Below are 15879 nucleotides of genomic sequence, written 5' to 3'. Positions count from 1 at the left end.
ACATCCAAAAAAATCAGACTGGTCACTCACAGATTAGACCTTTTCTGTAAGGAAGCTATGTCAAGCAGTGCAGTGTCTTGGACAATATTTGATGCAAAACAATTGATTAAATGTGAATTCCTTGCAACTAACTTTCAAATGAAGGGTTTAGATAATGCTCCTAAATAGAGCATTGTCCCCTTGAGATATAATTTAATTATTATTTTCATTATAACATTGCTGTGATCATTGTCTTTTATCTTTTAGCTTCAATAGTGATTGGGAAATGGTGGTGTGAGATGGAGCCCTGCCTAGAAGGAGAGGAATGTAAGACGTTGCCTGACAATTCTGGATGGATGTGTGCGACTGGCAATAAAATCAAGACCACCAGAGTAAGTCGTCTTTCTGTCCACACCTGTGATGTTTTAATAGGAAGAGGAGTTGATAGTGATCACCTACATCTTTCCAGCATCATGTCCGCTGTATATGTCTCAAAGATAACTGCGCACCTCCCCAGCCAGCAAATGCCTCTGATCTATTGAAAACTCTTGGACTCAGGCTGCTCAGCTGAGTCCAGGGTTGGCAACCAGCAGCCTAGAGCTGTTGAATCACCGGGTCACATTCTTATAGACATTGTCTATAAGACTGAGTCCCTTTCTGGTAGCTAAAGGGAAGAACTTAAGATCTAAGGGATCTACTGGATCCTGTATGCATTCCTTGGCTGTCCCATGGCACATCTGTACTAGCAGCTTTGCAGGCACTTTGTAGCACAAAATGGTGCTTTGGAGTCAGCTCACTGTCTGCGTTTCAGGTCTTACTGCAAACTAGGTCTAGCCCTGTGTGCCCATCAGCAATTGGCACACATAAGGCTCACTGACTGCTGCAGTATAAATTCAACTTTTTGCCATGGAGGGTGGACTTGCTCAAAATATGCATTATTAACATATCTTCAAGATGTTAAAGATTCAGGTAAAACAGGCCAGCAGGTGATCATGACTTTCACCATGCATTGCCAAGAAAATGCTGCAATATTTGTGCAAATAGCAGAGGTAGAATGTGAGGTGGCTAAGCTTCTTCCACTATGAAATTATCTTTGGGGAGGAGGTGGGGGGGAGATCTTTTCAAAAATATATATTTTTTTATTTTTTGCTTTGGTCAAATATTTCACAACCATTTACATAAAATGGCCACCTATACCTGTATTCAATAATTTTAATTAGATTGTTTTCATACCATGATTGAATTTTTTATACCGTTGTCAACTCAAACATATTTTTCATGAATGAATGCATCTTGGTTTTCAGTAAAGTGAAAAATACCTTTTGAAACCTACAGAATTTAAAAAGCAGAATATTCAAGATTTTGTTTCCTGTTTATTAAAAAGTTCTACATACTCATATCTGGCTACTAATTCATGGGAAGTTTAGTGTCATGATTTCCTTTCTTCTCTGTTTTTCTGCAATCCCAACTGTAATTATTTTTAACATTTTCCAGGCCTTTTGTTGAAGATCTTACCCCAGCTGATCCCCATGGCTTCTGAATTCTTTTCTTTCCCTCCATGTGATTTATCCCATGGTGAATGATTTGTATTGCAACTTCACCTTCTCCTGGCACAGCTAATCTCACCACCACTTAAAATTGTGCCCTTCCTGTATGTGCCTTGCAATGCAATCAAAAAATACAGGAAAACTAACAAATTACTATATGACCTTTTCAGTGAGGCAACAGTTTTCTCGCAAAATTAGGGGTTTAAAATGGAAGAAAAGGATATTAAAGAAGCAATAAAAAGCATAAAGTATGTTATACTTTCTATTTAAATTACAATGCTGTGGTAGCTTTGCAGCCTGTCTGCAAGTTATATAATTTAGGAATTGCATTTGCTGTTTTTCTGTGAACTTATCCTACCCTTAACTCTCCCGATCGTCATCATATAAACTAGTTCTAGGAGATAGAGGTGATTGCTAGAAATTTAGCAGCTTCATTAATATGCAGATGTATGATCCAATCTATTCAGTATGCATTATTGTATTTCATTTAAATTAAATACTTACAGAGCGAGTGCTCATAACTGAAAAAATATTTCTGTCATTTACCCACAGGAGTTATTTTAATTAGCTTGTGAGGGGAATACCTTATGGTGCTGCTTCCAGTAGAATTTTGCTTTGTTGCTTTAAAATATCATTACAGAGCCCAACTGACAAAGGCAACATGACATGATGAGCTGCGCAACTGTCTCTTGCATTTTCAAAGCTAAAATCCTACTTCATAATCCCTGAAACTTTGCTTGAGTCCGTACTGCTGCGTCAAGTCGGGCAACATAAATATAAAATAATAGAAGCAATCAGATCCTGAAACAGGCATGTTTTTTCTTTGTTTTGTCATTTCAGATGGCATCAGAGAAAGAGATTACACTATAATCTGTACTGATCCCAATCCAGGCTGCAAGATTGGGCAATGTATGTCTAATTTATGTAGTTAAGGAAGTTAAGAAAGCAGAAGAAGCAACACAAATCAGTCATCATCCTAGATATATCTATGGTGATTAGCCAAAAAAAAGCTAGAGCAAGTCACCACAGGCTGTAAACTATTTTAATGAAGGCTTTTCCTTACACAAAATATATTTTTGCTGGGCAGCTGCTGTCCTGGCAAGGAAAACATTCACATTAATGACTCACAGGATTAAAATACCTATTATCTTCAAGGTCCACAGCATATCATGCATATCACATATAAGCATGTGTGTACATGAATGTGTATATGTATGTATGAATATATGTACACAGTGTGTGCAATTTTACAGTGTATTGCTATGTGATTGGTTCTGAGGAGTAATTAGTGTCAGAATTAATATTACTTTGGAGTGAGTAGTGTCAGAATGTGGACAGCAGATCCAGTGAAGGCTTTGCCAGCATAGCCTCCATCCCTTCCTTTTCATGCATTTATTCCTGGGCTTAGTCCTTCAATATAGCTCACTAATTAAGTTGTTAAAGCCAAAGATATAAAGCTCACAGCCCCTGTAAATTGATCTGTTTTCTATTGATAGTCAGAGAAGGTGACAAACACTGGAAAAAAATCATTTTTTAATTCTATTTCTGGAACCATTTCAACCTTTTTTGAATCCCTATTTACTCTTTTTTTTTTTTTTAAGTATGTAAATTTCAAAGATTTCTATGAAAGTCTGGAGGTTTTTTTTCAGAGCAGCATGAACACTTGGTTGGAGATCATGCCATGACATTTCAGGAGAGCAGCTGGCACCAGGGAGAAAGAGGACACATGGTCTCAGTCTGGATGTTGGGAGGTGGTGCCCACAAGCACACCTAAACACCTTGAGGACCAGACTTGCTGAAAAACACAAAAGCATGAATCTTCACATATCCCATGTTTTGTGGCTTGCTGTCTGAGCAAGGGACTGCCCCACAAGCTCTTGACATGCAGCTGGTGCCGCTGCACAGCCTTCTGTGCACCACTTTGCAGGGCCCTTGAGGAGCGCAGTGCTCCTCCCAGGGCTTTGTGCCCAGCCTGTGCGCACGGCAAAATGTGCTTTTTCAGTAATCCACACTAATAACACCTGGCATTCATATATGAGCCCTCTGAATGCTTCAACAAGCTGTTTTTCTGCTGATACCATGGAGGATGGAAATTAAAGCCTTCAGCATTTGAGGACTGGCACAGCAGCTCAGCTGGGAGCAGCCTCACGGCCTGCACCCTCCCTTGCAGCCCACCCACCCTCTGGTTTACAGTATACATTTTGTCACCGAAGAAATGCAGGTCATTGTTACGGTGCCCCCGAGGGATCAGAACAGCACATTTCATAGCAGCCACACTCATCTCACACTGCAGCAAATGGCACCTGAAGTGCCGGTGGCCCCTCGGCACCGCAGCCCCGCAGTGCTCTCTTCACTGACCGACACATCTTTGTGGCAGGGCACAAGCCAGACAGGGGCGTGCTCATCCCTGAGAGAGGAAACCCAGCAGGGACACTTGTCAGCAGCAAACCACAAGAGCAGAAACAGGGAGTGTGGGATGGATGGAAATGGGAAATGAAACCCCACTCATTGGTTGTTGTTTCTTTAAGCTCTCCTACTAAATTAATATGTCAGATGATTTTCAGACTAGATTTTTCTTTAAAGAAAGGAAGAAGAAACCCTTCTATTTTTGCATTAACAGTCTCTATAATTAAGAGGTCAGTTCAAAGTAGTAGAGCACAAAATAGTAAATATCTCTTGCCATGAGACTTACTGTAGCATTTCTTCATATCACCTAGTGCTTAGCTAATAATTTGTAGCCCCTATTATGCCTAAGCCTGCTCATATTCAAGTCAATATGAGTTTCATTGCTGACCTAATCATCTAGCAAAGTGTTGGACTCCTTCTGCCATTCATCTGCGTGTATCAGTTTGGGAAAGCAATGGAAGCCTCTCCTCAGGAGAGCCATTTTTTGCTTCTAGTAGGTTGTTCTTAAAAACCCCTGGGCGGTGGTGTTTCCTCTTCAAGCCATTAGTGCACTCACTTAGATCAATTGTGGTGTTTGTCATGAAGGGAGATGGTTCCGCTCTCTGTTGGGCTACGCAGGCCATTTTATCTCACCCAAGGTGAGGGGATGGAGTCAGTCAGACTTGCCAATCTCTTACCTTGGTCATCTGGCATACGTTGTCCCTCTTGCAAAGATTAGGGAGGGGGGGGAGAGTAAATGAACCTGAAAGCGGTGCCCAGCCACATGTCCCGGCCTAGCAGGAGCTACCAGCATCACCCCAAGAAGGGGAAGTTGGAACGCTTTTGGCCTTATGCCCACAGCTGTGCCAGCATCTCCTGCACCACACACAAATCCAGCATCAGAGGCATGGGCAGGAGCTCCTTTGGGGCCTGCTTCTGTACACCCTTAAATCACTGTGGCCTCAGGAGCAGAGAGACCCAAAATATAAAATTGAAATTTGATCTCAGCTATACAATGAGCAGGGCAACGTGTTGCAAAGCTTAGGTCTTTTTTTTTTTTTTTTTCTTTCCTCCCCTGGCACATTTAAAATGACTGACTCTCACACTTTCTTACTGCAGATCCACCCGAGGACCTAACAGAGCGACGTCTGCACACAGGCAGTGAAAGCCCAACTGATTTATGAGGACAAAATATCAAAAGTTGAAAACCATCTCAGCATTTACAAGCCAAATGGATTTCTTATTTGCACTCTGACAGTTTACCAGACAACAACAGTGGCTTTACTGTGTGAAAGAGAGTATTATGTGGAAATAATGCCCCTGATTTTTGACAGCTGAAAAGAAAAATGAAGAAAATGGTTCCTTTGGTAAAGTTTCTGAGATTACGAAGTACAAACAACAGTATAAGTTTGGATCTACAATTTACTTTATACCACTTAAAGTATATATATATATATATAGAAATATATATATATTAATATATGATATTTTGAAATAAAAGCCTCACTCTTCAAGAAATTGAATAGTACCACACTTTGCTGCAGCTGCTGTAATTTTTTTTTTCTTTATTGTAATGGTCTGGAAGATCCCTACCTGTTTCAGAGAGAAATGTGGCAGTGAAGAGGCAAAGCAAACCTGCTGCGGTACAAGGACGCCTAAGAGCTACACGAATCCTATCGATGCAGCATCCAGAGCTTTCCATTCCCTTCGGTAGAATTTCAAGGGCATTTTGTTGTTCAACTTTGTGTTCTGGAGGCTTTTCCCCTTGTGCAATACTAGCATGCTGGCTTTGCTTCATAACCATACTTGATACTCGATTGATATATAACAATGATAATTCTATCCTCTTCCAAGAAAATATTTTTAGAGCTGTTAGATATTCTGTGGAGAAGAAATGGACAACTACTGAGTGAAGTACAGTATGTATTAAAAGTTTATTTGGCAGTTTGGTAGACTGTGAGCTCCCTTCTTATTAAAGATGTACTGTACGTACAATGTCTTCAGACTTTGTATAGCTCATAGAGACTGCAGTAAAATCCCAGTAACCAACTCCAAAGCTTTGCGTTGTTGGCTCACTAATTCATTGAAACAACAACAAAGCTCTTTCTAGACTGAGATGCAAGAGGGCTTCTACATTTTTTTATTATTTTTTTTATGAGTCAATTTGCAATTGGCGAACAAGCATTTTTAGCTTAAGAGAATGCCCCTGTGGACAGCTCAAGTGCACAGGCACACCCACTTTGCCTGGCTGTGTGCTTTGATCCCACAATAATGGTTTCTTTCAGTTTAATTTTAATGTTTCTCACTAAGGTGAATTCGGCTGAGATGAGATGATCTTCAGCAAGGATGCATCCACAGAGGCATTTAGCTATTAACCGTGAACACTCTAAGTTCACATTCCTAGCTCAGCTATTGCTGTTCACCATGCAGCCTGGCCCTTGTGTTGCTGAAGAAAGATCAAATCTGAGGGCTCAAATGTGCAAGCCTAGTTCACATTCCCAAGCACTTTTCTGAGCAGTTCAATTAGTTTCAGGTGGGTTATTCGTGTGGAAAAGTGTCTTTCTTTCGTGCATAAGTCTGCACAGCCCACCCTTCAGTACACCTAATGCTACCAAATCAAAAAGGAATGTAGAAGCCTAGCACTCATTTTATCCAGTCGAGCTTCATTTCTTTAATATGTCCAATTTTCTTTCAGCCCGCTTACCTGTCTCTCACAGGAGCCCTTCAGCCATGCTAATCACTTTTAATCCAATGCAGAGGAAGTGCTGCACTTCCCAACCCAGAATTGGTCAAAAATCTCTCACTAACTTACTTTCTCCTCAGGGGCAACCACTTCAGTCCCTGATGTTTCAAGAGGCAGAAATTTGTCACTGTAATTACATTGTGTGTTAAAGTAGCTACATGACATGTCACGCCATCCGCCATGCAGGCTTTCCGTGCTGGTCCCTGCCTGATGCTCACGGCAGAAATGGAGATGTTTCTTCCAAGTAGTTCTATTATTTAAAAAGATAACAGAGTGAAAAAGTACAGGGAAAAATCTTTTTCTCTTTTCTGCACACAGAAAAACTAAATAGAACAAGCCTCACCACCAGCTGCAGATCCTACCATATGGAGCCCAGCCCCCACTGGCAGCGCCGCTGGTCAGGCCATGTATTTTCTGGCCACAGACATCTGCCTGAGCCACAGAAGATACCTGTACCCTGTTTTAGAGATGGTCTACCATGGATGCATGCCCCTAGTCCCATCCTCTCGATTTGGTGGGGACCACTGCCTGCCTCATTACCCAGAAACAGGTGTGCTCCCAAAATGAGATTGTCGAACCAAAATGAGATTGGCACAAATAAGGAGAAACTCTTCCCAAATAAGGAGAAACTCTTCCCAAATAAATCCTTAGCATTTCTTATTTTTGCTAGAACAGCACTTTGAAAGGACCCTCTAGAGCTAGGAATCCCTCGTTGCACTAAGAGATATCCCCTGCTACCAGATAAGGGGGAATTAAAACCTAGAAAGTGTTACCATCCCTTTACCAAAGGTCTCTGAATAGCTAAATGTCCATTCAAAATCTTATTAGCAGTCTGTGGAAAACTGGGCAGAAACTAAACTTGAGTTTCTTTATTTCCAGTCCAGTGATGCTCTAAATGATGACACCCACACAACAAACTAGCCCATGGCATCTTGTACCCTTTGGCAAATTCCAAGATATCACCATTGAGAGGTGTTTATCCCATAGCAGTGTATCCGACATGGCTCAGACTGTGAGCAGATAACAATGCTTATGCCTGTGTCTATGAAATACGCCTGTTAAGACTGGGAAATATTAGACTTGCTAAAATATGAGAAGGAAATGTTGTCATTTCCACAGTAAAGTTTCCTAAAGATGTTTATGAATCCTTTCTTTGCCAGTAGGCAGCCTCAAATATCACCACACCAAATTCAGTAAACATCTGCGTCTCTTTGAAGTTGCTGCAAAATCTGCTCATGAAGTGCGGCACTGAGAAATTGCTGTTTTAATTAAAATGTTTTAGAGGGGAATTAAGGCCTTTGCAGAAATAATGACTAATAAAACGTGAAGTCAAATTAAGAGCTGGATGCAGCTAACCTTCATTGTTTCAGTGAACCAAATTGAAAACAATAATAAAAATATTCAACCAGCCTGGAGTCACAATGATCATGTATTTCAGTGATATGCACAGTAATACAGTGTGTAGAGGGAAGATGTCATAGCTGCTTTTTCATCTTGGCCAGTGGAAACCCAGTGTGTTCCAGTGGTGGAAAGAATGCGTCCCCTATCCTCATGGAAATGTGTTAGTCATGCTGTCCTCTGCACAATGTTAAAATATTTACATCAACAGAAGAGAAAGTTAAAGTTCCTGTTTCTGGCAGAAGTCAAGACAAAAGGATGTCAAGGGGGAAAAAAAAATCAAACATTTGTAAATGCCTCAAAGACAAACTTAGTTATATCGGTGTTTCTTCCTCAGATGTGTGAAACCAAGTTATGTAAATCAAAAATGTGAAAGTTGGAAAAAATACTGGGGAAAAAAAAAAAGTAGCTACCATCTGCCTATTGATTCAAAAAAAAAAAAATCTAGATTACATGTTTCTGTCCAAAAATCTCTAGTAATAAAAAGCTCAGTGTGGTATGATTTGATATTGCTTTTAATATGTTTCATGCTATATGTACAGAGAAATGCTTCATGGAGACAGTCAAGTGCTATGGCCAGTGTTTTTGAACAGGATGATGTGCACCAAAACCTGGTATTACAAAGAGAGGCCTGTGAAAAAAATACTGAAGGTGACTGATGTGGTTTATGATGAGTGATACTCCTATTAGACCTACTGATCAACCATTAACATAGTGCGCAGAGATTTTCAGCAGTGTATTGCTTGTATATTTCCCTATTCTAAACTGATTAGCTCTGTTCCAAACTCTCCTCACTTGCCACCAGTATTGCATTACTCATGTTCATTTTGTCAGAGGAAAGCAGTACTTTTCCCATTCACTGTATGGTCAAATATAATTATAAATGATAGAGGAGCTGTGGAAGAGAGAAACCTACCTTGGCTTCAAAGCATATCCATTTCATCTGAAGGTGGCAGTCTTTGTTACTCTTTTAGTGACAGGATGAATATTGTGTCCTAATGTGAGCTTCTCTTATTTCACTACCTCAGTTACATCCCAGCAAGCAGGTTTTAGAGCTTGCCTGACAAAGAAATGGGTCATGCTTCTTTGCTTGGTATTCAACTTTTTTTTTTTTTTTTTTTTTTTTTTTTTTTTTTTTTTTTTTGTCAGAGAGAAATAGAAATACATTCCCCAAATAATCTTTCAGGTAGACAGAAGGGGATGTGTGTAAAGGGCAGTTGGTTTAAGGCTGTCAACACTTTTTCTAGTTCACCGGTTTGAATTCGGATCATAGGCCTGACACGTATTTATGGTGTCTTCTCCAAAATACTCACACAGTCAAAACACTTAACTCTGCAAATATTTATACTTTATAGAACTGTGCCGCTCTGAGGAAAAGAAACTGAATCCTCTGCTTTGCAGGTAGGGAACTGAGACTCACAAGACTTGAGACCTGCCCGAGTTTACACTTTTTTAATTGCAACAGAACCAGCAGTAGAATTGAGGACTCCCAGATTCTGGGCCAGCATCACAGATGGTTCATCCAAAGTTCACATCAGTGAAACTTCATGGGCAGCAGGCCCTGGCTTTCAGCTTGGGTCATAGGGAGCAGAATTAGGGTGCCTGCAGTCAAGTGTGGACAATCGTGTGCAAATGCCAGCACTTCAAGTCACACAGCTTGAAGGTGGCTTCCTTCAGCTGAGATTTGCGAACCACTCATGCATGAAAGACCACCACTAGACCTGCTCCAACATCTCCTGCTCCCATAGGGACAGTGACATAGTCCTACCCTGGTTTGATTTTATGGTTCCTGAACAGAAGCTGCTGAGAGTGCCAGAACCAGCCAACAAAAAGCACAAATAACATACTCAACAGAAAAATGTGAGCATCACCACTGAGGAAGAAGATGCTACACACAGAAACTAAGTCGTGGAAGTAACATCTTTATTTTTGACATATTCATCTGTGGGAACACTTGGCACATCTTAAAAAAAATAATATATATATATTATTATTGTTGTTGCTTGACAAGTACTCCTAAATCTAGAATGAAACTCAGAAAGCTACAGAGGTCCTTCCCACATCACAGGCCTGGGAATGGCATCTTTTCCTCCAACACTCATTGTCAGTTTATTTTTGTTTTCCCACCAATGAGCAATGTGGTTGAATTTGTATGACTATTAAAAATAGACATGTTTGAGCATCAGGTTATTGACCTGCTGCTGATCATTTCTCATCTGCTTTCTTTGTCAGATGGCTGTCCTTGATTCAGTTAGAAATGAGAGCTAGAGGCCCGCCTAAATTTGAAGCAAACTACCTATGACCTAAAATATTGCTGAGGGGAATGTGCAATTTCTTCCTCCCACCTGCCATTCCTCTTCATTTCCTATTTCATTTCATTTTCATTTCATCTCATCCCCTCTCTTTCACACCACTTAATTATTTTCATCCATCTCTATTAGTCCTTTTTCACTGGTACTACCCCACAAACGAAAGAAAAGCAGCTGTGTTGTCAAGACCCAATTCAGGGAGCTGTTCCCCCAAACAGCAGTGATTTATGTGACCTTTCTTTTCCTTTTTCCTGAGTACTTTGGAATGCAGAAGACCAACCTGGCTGCTGCTGCTATGCCAGCAGCTCCCTGTACTTGTGCTGCACACAACAGCAAGCCCCAGCTCAAGGCCACGGGGTCCATCTCACTTGTGCCCTCCTGTGCATGAAGCAGCAGCTGCTGGTACTTTATTTGCAGCAAAGGACCTAATCATCAGGTCCTCACCTTCACTGAGCCCGTCCTCTTTGTTGCATCTTCTACAGTCATGTATAGAGAACTTGGCACACTGATCATTGTGGCATTGCCATCAGTTTATGCCTCTGCAACAGGAAAATGTGTCGCTGTTGATTTGATCACACTTGTCTTGGACTTGAGATAGAGAATGAAGAACAGCCCAAGTTGCTATTAAATGCAGCATTTGGGATCCAAGCACAGTGGTGCTAGTTTTTGTCTGGGCTTTTTTTCCCTGTTGCTCTTTCAATTACATTTTCTTTCTGAAATACTCTGCTAGCCAGATTTGTAGAGATAACATGGTATCTCAAGTAAAGACTCTAGAGTTTTTATAAATCTGGTACCAAGTCCCCAAAGCCCTATTAGTATCTCACACACACTGATGTAAAGCAGATCCACGCTTAGGAAATGTTACAGGTTGAAGCCTACAGACTCTGTGCCCTTCCTCTGCATCAAAAAAAAATCTTTCCTGAAAGCATCTTTGAGACAAAGCTTGAACCTTCAAAGCACTCTGCAACCTAAAGAACCTCAATTCTGAATTAATGCTGAAGATCAGCTAAAAATCCTTAAAGACAAAATGCACTTGGCTCCCAGTGAATTCAAGCCCTTAGTCAAATCTTCCATTAGCTTTGCTTCTGGAGCAGTAACTGATCAGTCACCTTGAGACCCATTAAAGCCTTTGTAATGAATGTAAGCAGGGAAGGAGACCTATCATAGAGACGTTGCTACCTCTCAGTGCTACCTCCAGGCACCCTCCAGCTTTCCTTTAATTCTGGCAGTGGCAAGTCTAACATTTAGCACCGAGTGCCTACTACAAAAGGGGCTGCACTGTATCCAATGTAAGCAGGTTTGTGTCTCCCTTGAAGCCTAGCCTGAATTTGACTGATACATATGTGTGATAATTGCACTTATGACTTTCCAACACAGCACCAGAGTCTATAAATAAAGCTTTCCTCCAGAGGAAGGTGTACAACCTTGTTACAATTTCCTGATTTTTCAGCAGAGTTTGGTTGGATATGTCTTCAAATCTGCTCAAGAGGAATGAACAGGCTGCAATGTTTTTCCTCAAGCAGCTTGGCTATTTTCTCCCATTCAGCTTGGCCACCAGACTCTCAAAGGTACATAAAACTAAGTAGCACCTGCTAATACAACAAAAATAGCATCACAGTCTGATGTGTGCCTTCAAGAAGCAGCTTCAGTGAATACTTCATTCATTTTCCTTCATTTTCTTCTGACCTTGACTTCCAAGAACTGATGGGATCAATACAGCACCGAACAGTGACTTAATAGCAAAAAGGTGGATAAACAGTTACCCTAATTGGTATGCCCTTACTTTTTTTTTGTTGTTGTTGTTGATTTTTTTTTTGAGAGTAGGACTGTTGTACAAGTCCTAAAAGTGCTACACGTCAACACTGTTCTTTTCTGCCCAGCTGTGCTGAGATGTGATTATTACAAAAATTTCACATTTTCTATAAGCTTTCCTACTTCCTCAGCCACTGATTTCTAAATATTTTTATAGCCTATCTCCTTTTCAGCCCGCTTCCACCCTGTCCTAGGCAGCAAAAATTATATTCTGCTTGCACAAAAGCCTATTCTTTTACTTGACATAGAAAGCAAGACAGATGATAAAATCCCATTGGTCTTATTCAGCAAAGCTAATCTCATGACTTGGTTCACCGTAGGATTATAAAAGAGTATTCCAGCATACCCTCATAACCGAAACACCTTTTTTAGATCCCATCTTTTCCAGTCGGACAACTTTGAATGTGTTTACAGCTCTGCAATCTTTTTCTAATTCTCTGATTTGAGAACAATTCAATGGAGATTTCAAACCTGCCATTTTCTTCTTGTATTTGTTGTGTCCATTTACCCCACAGTTTCTACTTTGCAATGCTCCCCCAAGTAGCATCTTCCAGTCAGTGCTATCTCTGGGCAACACTGAATGAAACAGAAAATTCTGAATTTGTATTCCAGGCATTCATATATTTTACAAATTAAAATACGCATTAGGTGGTTTAATATTTAATGCTTCTCTTTATCCTTTAGTCACTCACCTCAGCTGAGGGTACAGCAAAATTTCACCACTGAGTAGAAAGGTTAGGTGAAAGATGGAGACGAGCAAAGTCAAAGTTAGGTACATACAAAGATTACTTAATCCCTAGAAAGTTTCTCCAGACTGAAAGTTACTGTATTCACTCCAGAGGACTCTGTGGTAAAGGCTGAAGACTGTTTTCTGCCAAAGTACACCTGTTTCCTTCAAAAGTGGATTAGACAGACCCGCAATTCGCAATGTTGCTTTATAGGCCCCCTCTTGAATTAAAAATGTCTTTTTTTCCTCAGTAATTATTTGTATTGTGGCAGTTGTGACTGCTCATTATATATGATCTGTGAGACCTTTGAGTTAAAGACAGTCCTCAAAAGCTCTCAAATCTGCCACATCATCTTTTCTCAATAATAACATCTCAACAGCATCTCTAACAACAACCTACAAAAATGCTTATAGTGGGATCATAATTATGAAGGGATACATCCCTTTCTCCATCATGCAATAAAGCTACAAAGAAAAATAAGGATGACAGGATTTCTTACAGTCAGTGCTGTTGAAGACATAGAGGTAAAATAAGGAAGAGCAGACCAAAACTTTAAAAACAGCTTAGTACATAGTTGTCATACATTTCTAGCCCCTGTGGTCCTCCCCTTATTCTCCACACATCTACCTGGACACTACAGTAACTCCACCTTGAAGCACCTCCTGTAGATATACCGTTTACAGCCTTGAGACCTGCAAAGGAGTCTCAAAAGCCACCTAAACTACACAAAGAAGGTGTAGACCTGGTCAGTGAGCTTCTGCTTTTTCAGTGAGCTTCTGCTTTTCATTTACACCTTTCTGCTGCTGCACTTGTGCTCCCGAAAGAATTTGAACAGAGTAGCTACGGAAGACTTGTTCTCCATATATTGCTGTAAGGCATGAAAGTCATCTTATGCCTGAATAATTGAAGCACTCAACTCTACCAAGAGACTGTTGCTTGCTATATTCCTCATTAACCTGCAGCAGCCCTATTTAAACTGATCTAATTAGTGCCTTGCAATCAAAGGCAGTGGTTTGGGGCATAAGAACTGAAAAACCTGAGTTCACAACAAGTAAAGTTATTGATCAGGATTATTATCACTTAGCAACTCAAAACCAAAGTTTGCATACTAAGGATTTTTGGGAAGATACTGTCTATTACATAGGAAAACCATTTGCTCATCACTGATTGACTCCATCCTTCTCAGACACTTTTTCACAGACACCTAGAATCAGGATTTCCGAGCACATACAAGCCTAACATTAAGTTAAATGAAAATTGAACTGACCTGAAAGCAAAGATTACCAACCTTAACTTTCAATTTATCGGAACCTTGCCATGATTGAAACGCAGACTGCTCTGCTGAAATACAGAAGGTTTCTACCTGCAGCTCTCAATTTTCTTCTCTGCTGTAAAATGCAGAGGCTAAACTGAGTTTGGAAGTGTAAAACCCACCCAAAATACCTTGCTCGCCTCCGCAGTAACTTTCCTCACATGTTAGCATCAAGATGCACTGACTGATACACGTGTAAACTCGTCAAGCGTAGCCAAACATCCAGCAGTGTGAATTATATTGACTATTCATTTTAAAGTTTATGCAGTATAGAAGAAAAAAAAATACTCGTAAGAGGAATAAATTGATATTAAAACCAGTGTATGGACAGATGAAGATCTACATCTCACAGATGACTTACAAACAAAGAGAGTGTATACAATGGCTATGCTGATGATTTCCTTAGGATTTAGAGAAATGAGCAACTTTAGCTTTATAGACTTCATGGTTGCTTGATCTCACTACAGTAAACAGCTCCATATTTTTCCTTTTCATGTTTTATCCTGAAGCAACAGAGCATTACATTAATTGACTTGTCTTATTAATTCAATAAGCTGCTTCCAAGATGAAATGCTTAGCTATGCTTGCTTGTTTTTGGCACTTTTTGGTTGTTGGAAGAAAAGCTTTAAGGCTAGAATTGCTCTGATGTTTTCCACAGTTCACTGAATAATTTTATGCACTACTGAAGATTTGCCACATTTGGAATTACTGCAAACTGCTACTTTTTCATCATATTATAATTTAATTCACACTTTTAGTATGATAAGAAAACATTTAACAGTTTGCATATTAGAGAAGTATATTTGTTCAGCAATATAGTTGTGGTTAAGAATTCGTTATAGGTCACTCCTTTCCAGGATTTATAATTTGGACATAAGATGCATTTAAAAGATTAAAGCTGACATAGAATCCACTCCATTCAAATGAATTATATGCAAGAAAATTCAGGGAGAAAAATTTGACCTTGCTGTAAATATATAGCAAAAATAATTTACTGCAAAATTGAATAAGATGATTGAGAATTTTTTACTTTTTCAGTAACTTATTGGAGGGCAGAAGAACATATTTTAAAGTGTAATAAACTCACAACCCAATAGAGAGCTCCAACATTTCTTAAGAGGTAAATACTCAGGTAACTATGTGGAGTTCTTAGATTTCAGTTTCTATAGGAAACATGGGCTTGGGAGTTGTCTTTCAACTGGTAAAAAAAGATGATTTTGTGTGTGTGTGTGAACTGGGTGAAAACAAAATTTTATTTTATTTTTTTTCCACTAAGCTTGTTCTATTTCAAGAAGGTTTTCCAGGGATTATCGATGCTCTTGCCTTTGAAAACTCTCCTTCCATTCTTTGCCATACAGTCTGTTTTGAAGTGAAGTAGAACCTGGCCATGGCTACTCAGCATATGGTGCACACCTTGGAGTGTCATTAGCATCATTCAGCATGCTCAGGTCACCCTTCAGGAGCTGTCATTGATATCCCTCAACTCCTTCAGGTCCATTGTGCTGGTCTGCTCTGCTGCTACAAAGGGTAGGGACACCTCCAGCCTTTCTGCTGAGGAAGGGGGCTAAATGAACGCTTGTCAGGGATTGCCCCTCAGCCTGCAAGTAGTACTACTCCCTAAATCCCTGCTCCAACACATGGCACTCACCAAAGCCCTTTTCAGAGC

General features: G+C 40.1%; 1 protein-coding gene across 7 annotated transcripts in view; it reads left to right on the top strand.

Annotated features, from left to right (window-relative positions):
- Window positions 1-8554, top strand: part of TAFA1 (TAFA chemokine like family member 1) — a 223307-nt gene extending 214753 nt beyond the window's left edge. For 2 of the 7 annotated variants that reach the window (XM_068694516.1, XM_068694520.1), the window contains 2 exons: window positions 247-371; window positions 5031-8554. In XM_068694516.1, the coding sequence (XP_068550617.1) occupies window positions 247-371; window positions 5031-5048 (143 nt within the window). In that variant the 3' untranslated portion in view covers window positions 5049-8554. Of the gene's footprint in view, window positions 1-246; window positions 372-2366; window positions 2879-5030 lie in introns of those variants that run through there. The other 5 variants (XM_068694515.1, XM_068694514.1, XM_068694519.1 and 2 more) reach the window with 5 other exon arrangements.
- The last annotated feature ends 7325 nt before the right edge of the window (window positions 8555-15879 follow it).

The sequence above is a fragment of the Anas acuta genome, chromosome 11 (genome assembly GCF_963932015.1).
Source record: "Anas acuta chromosome 11, bAnaAcu1.1, whole genome shotgun sequence".
Classification (NCBI taxonomy): Eukaryota; Metazoa; Chordata; class Aves; order Anseriformes; family Anatidae; genus Anas; species Anas acuta.
Note: the sequence above shows the minus strand (reverse complement) of the source record. Positions and strands in the feature narration are given on the sequence as shown.